Here is a 7,322-nt window from a genome sequence, read left to right on the forward strand (position 1 = left end):
GTAGAAGGGAAATTTATTGAAATCCTGGTGCTCTGCCATGAAGTGTAAAATCTCAGAGCTGGAAGGGTTTTCTGAGGTCATCTAACCTAATATGTACCTGAACAAGATACCCCTCTACAACATGACTGGCAATTAGTCATCTAACCTTTGCTTGAAGAAGGGATTTCTCCCTCTAATGTGGGGGAATCTATTTTCCCAAAGCAGTTCTTTCCATTTTTAGAGAGCTCTAGTTGTTGGCTTTCCTTATGTTATGCTGAACTCTCTTTTTATTATTTATTTTATCATAGCATTTAGAACTGATTTAGAACTGAAAGGAACCTTAGGGGTCATGTAGTCCGCCCCTGCATTTTGCTGGTGAGGAAGCTAAGGCCCTGAAAAGGGAATTGAGTTGTCTATTATCACACAGGGCCAAGATTTGAACACAGGCCTTCTGCCTTCATATCTAGTAGTTTCCCCTTTGTTTCAACCATTACTCCATGGACTTTTCTCTTGGGCCAAACAGAACAAATTCAGACCCATTTAAATACTTGGATTTATTATGTCTCATAATTGCTAAATCTAATTACCTCTTTATCCTAATTGCCTTCTTGATCTCTGCAACCTTTGACAATATTAGTCACCCTCTTCTGATCCTCTTTACTCTCTAGGTTTTCATGAAACTATCCTCTCTGGTCCCACTATCTGTCTGACTGATCCTTCTCAGTCTTTTATTGGATGTCTCTAAGAGTCTTTCCTGTACCCTCTTCTCTTTTCTCTCTATACCAGTGATTCTGAACCTTCTAGCGTCAACCCCCTTGGTCTGGTAAACACTATGGATTTCTCAGAATAATGTTTTTAAACAATTGAAAGAAATTTTATATATGTATACATATATATATATACACACACACATATGTATATATATACACACAACATACACATACATATTTTTTATGTGAGGCAATTGGGGTTAAGTGACTTGCCCAAAGTCACACAGCTAGTAAGTGTTATGTGTCTGAGATTGGATTTGAACTCAGATCCTCCTGTCTGTGCTCTATCCACTGCGCCACCTAGCTGCCCCTAGAAATGCTATATTTCAGCTAGATGTCAGCAAAGATAAAGATGGTAATTTTTTTCCTTATCCAAGTTCATGGACCTCTGAGATCTCAGCTAAAAAACTCTGCTCTTTATTTTCTCATTAGATGATCTTATCCTGTGGGATTCAGTTCTGATCAGATGATTTGCAGTTGAATTTATCCAGCTCTCTTCTGATTTTCAAATACCTATTAGACATCTTGAACTGGATGGCCTTTCTTGCAAACTCAACATGATCAAAACAGAAATCATCATTTTTTTCCTCCCAAAGCCGCCTCTCTTCCAAACTTTCCTATTATTACAGTCAAGGATACCACCATGTAGCTGTCTAGGCCCACAACCTCAGTGTCAGCCTTGACTCCTCAGTAATACTCACCTCACACATCCAGTCTTGTCATTTCAGCTTTCATAGAATTTCACCCATGTCTCCTCTCCACCTACAAAGCCATCACCCTGGTGCAGGATTTCATCACCTCACACCTGGACTTTTGCAGTAGGTTCTTTTTTGGCCTCCTGCCTTCTCTCTCACTAATCCAGTACATCTTCCATTCAGCTGTCAAAGTGAGTGGAACTTTCTAAAGTGCAGGCCTGACCATTTCCCCCTCGCCCCCAAATATCAGTAAATTCCAGTGGCTCCCTATTGCCTCAGGGAGCAAATATAAATTACTCTGTTTGGCTTTTAATAATACCCTTACACAACCTGGCTCCTTCCTGCCTTCGCGTTCTACTTATTACATACTCCACAACCACGTAACACTGACCTTCTTACTATACTTGAGCGCAACGTTCCAGCTTCTGTCTGTGTGCCTTTGCACTGGTTGAGTCTCATGCTTGGACTGCTTTCCCTTCTCACCTCTGCCTCTTGGCTTCCCCTTATAGCTTCCTTTGAGCCTCAACTCAAATCCCATCTTCTTCTAGAGGTTGATTCCCTTTCCTGTGAGATATACATTGTATATTTCTACTGTATGTCTCATGTATGTTCAGTTGTTTGCATTTTGTCTCCCCTTTTAGTATGTGAACCCCTAGAGGGCCTAGATTGTGTTTTTAAGCGATTCTTTGTATACTTAGCACTTAGCATAATGCCTGGCACTTAGTAAGCATTTAATTGCTTGTTGACTGAGAAGGTCTTTAGCTTGACCCTTCATGTTGAGACTCTTTACTATCTTGCTCACCTTCTTCTGTAATCTTTCTAACTTTTACTTACTGGATTTCAAACAGCCATCCCCAGGTTGTCTGTGTCATTTAAGCCAACGCACAGTGAATAAAAATAAGGAAGTCCACCGTAGTAGGGTGGGTCTACCTGCAGCTGGTACTTGGCATTCAGCACTTTGAAGCAGCATCTGTATTTGGGCCTTTATCTTCATTTTATACTACTGGTGGCAATATGCCACTTTTTTGCTTTGCTTATAGTCAGTGAATGACTATTTTTAGTATTTAAGCTGAATTTGTACTGAATTTGAGGTTTTTGTTTTATTTTTAATTCTAGATGTTTTAATATCCATCCCATCCCTCCTCATTGATGCCTTTCTTGTAACAAAAACAATTCATGACCCTGCCTCTTAATGGTAGTCCATTTGATTAATTGCCTCTGTATGCTTATTCTCATACTGAATTGCATGTTCTGCATTTCTCTGCATGAAGCATTTCTCTTTGCTGAAGTCACTCTGGATATAGTTTTATGATCTAGTAGATCTCAGGACTGGATCCTAATAAGATTACTCCCACTGTATGTTCATTGCCTTGGTTCACTCAGTTTTCGCACTGAAGTCACTGACCCCTTAATTCACTTTTGCAGTTATCCTTTCTTCTTTAAACATGCTGTTAACTGTATATTTTGCTTCCTAGAGTGTTTGGCTTATGATGTTGAAATGCTCCCTCTGAACTCTTTGGGATCTTATTCACTCCTGATACCTTTACATAGAGAGTTTTCTACTTCTCAGGAGAGGCCCTTAGATCCATGGGGGTGGGAGAGCGAATCCTTCTGAGCATCAGACAAAGTCAGCCCTGGATTCACCCATCATCCTCCTGTCTTGATGTTGGCAGTTTCTGAAACCTGCCACAGGCCTGACTGCTTTGGGGGTTGGGAGGGAGGTAGCAGAAAAGGAGTAATTGTGGCTCCTTGTGGACTTGGGGTGAGAGATGGAAAACTTGGAAATTAATCATTTTGAGAATTTCTTTTTTGTTCCTCCCTCCATGCAAGAAAAGAGCCACACTGATCCTCCTTTCCTATCTGTTTTAAAATAAAATTTTAAAATCAGTTTTAAAATAAATTTCCAGGCCACTATCTCTCTAAAATGCTAAATGTTCATTTTGAGCAGAATAGGTTATTCCATATATATTGTTTTTCTTCTTAAACTACACATTGACTTTAGTTAAATTTCTGGGACTTGTACAATCTCTGCTTGTAAAGGAGTTTGGAATTCCTCTTTCTCAAACCCTGCAGTTTGCTGTTTTTCTTTGTGCCTTGGCCCCTTGTTCACTAAGGGATGAAAGGAGGAAGAGAGAGAGAGAAAGCCCCTGGTAGTTTGAACTGAGACTCCCAGTTGGCTACTAGGGGGTTTTCCTAGAGAGGGGGAAAAGTTCCTTCTATGATAGAGCTGTTTATTGTGTTAAAACATTGAAGTAATCCCCATGGTCTGGAACATTTCTGATGCCTGCAGCTTATTCTGCCAGGTTTTGGAATTGTTCTTTCATCTTTGTGTTGGAGGTGTGGCTTGGAAGGAGCTGCAGGTAAATGTGCTGCAGTTGTCGTGCATTATTAACTGACAGGGTGTGCACCAGGGCCAGTAACTCAGTTATCCAAGTTCTCTTTGTTTATTCTAATCTCCAGTGTCTAGAATAGGATACATAGTCCTTAAGCAAAACAAAATTAGTCCTTTGTGCAGTTAGGGAATCATTGCTAGAGAGGAGAGGCGGGTTTGGGGATGAAAAGGGAATTTCATGTTTGCACAATGATTTTTAAAAGGTGCTATGTCTTTGTTTCTCTCTCTTCTGTCACTTTCCAGGACAGTAAATGGCCTTGACCAAGTTCCTCCAACTGGTCTGGGCTCCTCCAGACCATCATCTGCGCCAGGTATGCTGCCTTTGAGCGTGTGAGCACCCAGTGTCCAGGTGGAGGACTCGGCCCTCCACTGATGAACAAGGATATACCTATGCCTCACCTGTCTGTGCCCACACCTGCAAGGCCCAGCTCATGTCCTTCTATCCACCTGCCTTCCCGTAGCCAGCAGATGGCATGTCACCTGCATGCCATGGCAAACACCGTGCCCACTGCCCTGCAGGACTCTGCTCGATGTTAACCCTGGTTATTTTCTCTTCTCACCATAGTGCCCATTGGTTTCACATGATTGCACTTTCGTGGGTCACAAGCTGATACGTGTATTACTTGGTTTCTCTGGATACAGAAGTTCCCCCTCACCCCACTCAGCCCCTGCAGCCCTTCCTTGCTGTTCCAGTAGGAGTCATTTGAGTGTAGGACCAGTGCAAATCTTGGAGTTCTCTAAAACCTCATCAGTGTGTCCTTCACCACAGCTGTTCCACCCCCACCCCCCACCCCACAGCATCTTTCCTCCTGCCCCCCAAAAGAGTCTTTTATAGCAAAAAGACTTTTGTATTTTGGGGGCCTCATTTCTGTTTCATATTCATGGTAGTCATGGACACAGGGCACGTTTTTCCTGTACCTTCTGAAGTCTTTTGAGCAGTTAGCATTTCTCTAGGCTCCTATCACCAAGAGCAGTATTCAGTCCTGGGTCATGGACAGCAATGAACAGGGTCCCCAGGAAGTCCTAGAGGCCGTGTTTTGGAGGACTTTGCAGCTGTGAGGTGTGTCTTCTTCTCTCTGTGCCTCAGACTTGGTGGGGTTGACCACCTCCTCACCAGCTTTCTGGATCCTTCAGTTAAAAACACTATCTTCAGAGCACTTTTGTTTTACTCTCAGTGGGCCTAACCAGTTGAATTGGGAGGAGTTGAGTGGCCCGTCTCCAAGGGGCAAAGAGAAGACTGCCCCTCAGAAGGGTAGGACTTTACGTGTTTTTCCTGTGCATCCTTTGATTATTCACATGCTGCATTTACTGTTTACATTTTTTTTGTATATAGGTTTGTAAACATACTTGCCTGAGATATTTGTGCATAACTTGGGCTTTGTAGCTTTATTTATTCAGAATCCATTTGGCATGTTTAATGACTTAGGATGGTGTCCTACAGGGCAGCTGTACAAGATCATCATGTGGTTTAAAAAAATAACAAAACACTTCTCATCAAAATAAAGATCTTTTTTTGTGGAAACAGTGAATTTTACAGAAAAAGAAGACTGAAGTTGATTTATTGCCTGTATGGGAGAAAACAAAAATTGGAGAATACTAATGACTCAAGAAGTTCAAATCCATGACCCCATAAATCAGAAAGAGGAATTGATTTTTACTGTGCAGTGGTCTTCCCTAAGGGTGTTACGGGCAGGTATCGCAGAAGGAAGAGGCCCCGATTTTGCTTTGAGGGGCATATTCCTTGTTCCCTTTTTCTCTTTTTGCCACCTATGCCGATGAAATGAGTGATCCTTAACCTCAAGATCAGAAGCAGGTGGAGGATGACCATGAAGCCTAGTGAGCAGATTCCTACCATGTGCTTGTTAGGGTTAGTTTATGGCGTAGATAGAGTGGATGTTACCATCATTTTTCATCAAGTGAGGTGTTACTCACTTTTGTCATTCTTTAATTTGAGGTCATTTCAAACTAGGCTTCTTAATTTTCAACTCAGAATTTTCAGTTCATCTCTCAGGCTTGCTGATTAACACCAGGTGAGAGAAGGTTCCAGGTATTTGATAGCATGACAAGAACAGCTTTAGACACCTGCAGACTGGATGCTCAACAGCTCTCATTGGACAGGCTTTGAATACTACTTTTGTTACAACAGATGAACTCAGCATTAAGAGCAAGCAGAAACTAAAATGCTAAATAAGCAATATCAAGTAATATTTCACATTTGTAAAAAAATAAAATATTATGCAAGTAGTCTCTGCTTTTAGACATACTGCATTCTTTTGGAGTCTGTGTTTTAAACAAGTTCTCCACAAGACTGAATCCTGATGTCTTTTGCATAGGTATCTTCCTCTACAGCAGCAAGGGAAGCTGGTATACTATTAAGGCATCAGTGAAAAATGAGGCCTACCTATTTTCATGGATGAAATCTTACTCATTTAAAGTTGCAACCTAGCTAGTGAAGGAATATTATCTTCCAACTTACAATTTTTAGGGGTTGGATCCTATTTTAGATACCTACTAGGTGCTACCATGAGCAAATTTTGTGAAGAGTTTTGTGAAGAAAGTACTTTGTAAACATCAGTATATACATGTGAATTATTATTAGGCTTGGTGATCATGGGATAGTGGAAACAACTATTTGGAATCGGAAGACCCGGGTTCTAAATTAATTGTATGACTTTGGTCAAATCAGGTTCTTCGTCTATAAAATGGAGAGGTCAGACTAGTCAATTTCTAAGGGTCCTTCCAGTTCTAAAATTTATTGTGAGGTTACTTCCACCTTTGATCTTCTGTGATTCCCAGTAGCCTTTTATAGTTTTAGCTGTATTCATTAACTTTTTTTTATAGCTAAGGCCCCTTCATTTTCCTAGAGCAGAAATGATAAACATCAACCTGTTCCACACACAGATATGTCCTCTCTGCCCATGATGGTCATTTCTTCTTTCCCTCCTGCTTCACACTTCTGTTTCTCTCCATATCATTAGATTCTGCCTTTCTGTTCATGTCAGCCTTTTAAAGTACCTGCATAGTTCTCTTTGCTTTCTAAGGAGTCAATTTGGTAACTTCAGTCAATAAAAAGTAAATGTTTATTAAACACCTAAAAACTCAGTTGGTTTCATTCCCTCTCATCCTGCCACCAAGACATCATTAGCTGTCACAGCCATGAGTTCCTGTTCATTTCTCTGCTACGTGTACTCTTTTGTAAAGTGCAGCGTTCAATTCCATCACCAGGTAGTTCTACTTGCTGATGTAATGCAAGAGCAAACTGATGTTATGAGCACTGGGTTGGGAGTCAGAGGTTTTGAGTTTAAATCCCAGCTCAGCCGCTTACTACCTTTACAACCACGGGCAGATCATTAAGGAGGGCTATTTTCCTCATCTCTATAGTGAGGGGGATGGGCTAGGTGACTTTTAAGGTCCAGAAGTTTTAAATCTATGTGTGAATCTGGTATTTGTGGCCCCAAAACACAGCCTTGCAAGGGGGTAAACTAA

General features: G+C 41.2%; 1 protein-coding gene across 6 annotated transcripts in view; it reads left to right on the forward strand.

Moving 5' to 3' along the window:
• NDEL1 (nudE neurodevelopment protein 1 like 1) overlaps positions 1-6,924 on the forward strand; it is a 103,217-nt gene extending 96,293 nt beyond the window's left edge. For 5 of the 6 annotated variants that reach the window (XM_078155672.1, XM_020966436.2, XM_078155671.1 and 2 more), the window contains one exon: positions 4,080-6,924. In XM_078155672.1, the coding sequence (XP_078011798.1) occupies positions 4,080-4,170 (91 nt within the window). In that variant the 3' untranslated portion in view covers positions 4,171-6,924. The remainder of the gene's footprint in view (positions 1-4,079) is intronic. The other variant, XM_020966437.2, reaches the window with a different exon arrangement.
• The last annotated feature ends 398 nt before the right edge of the window (positions 6,925-7,322 follow it).

The sequence above is a fragment of the Phascolarctos cinereus genome, unplaced genomic scaffold, assembly GCF_003287225.1.
Source record: "Phascolarctos cinereus isolate Bilbo 61053 unplaced genomic scaffold, phaCin_HiC Scaffold_5;HRSCAF=322, whole genome shotgun sequence".
NCBI classification, from domain to species: Eukaryota; Metazoa; Chordata; class Mammalia; order Diprotodontia; family Phascolarctidae; genus Phascolarctos; species Phascolarctos cinereus.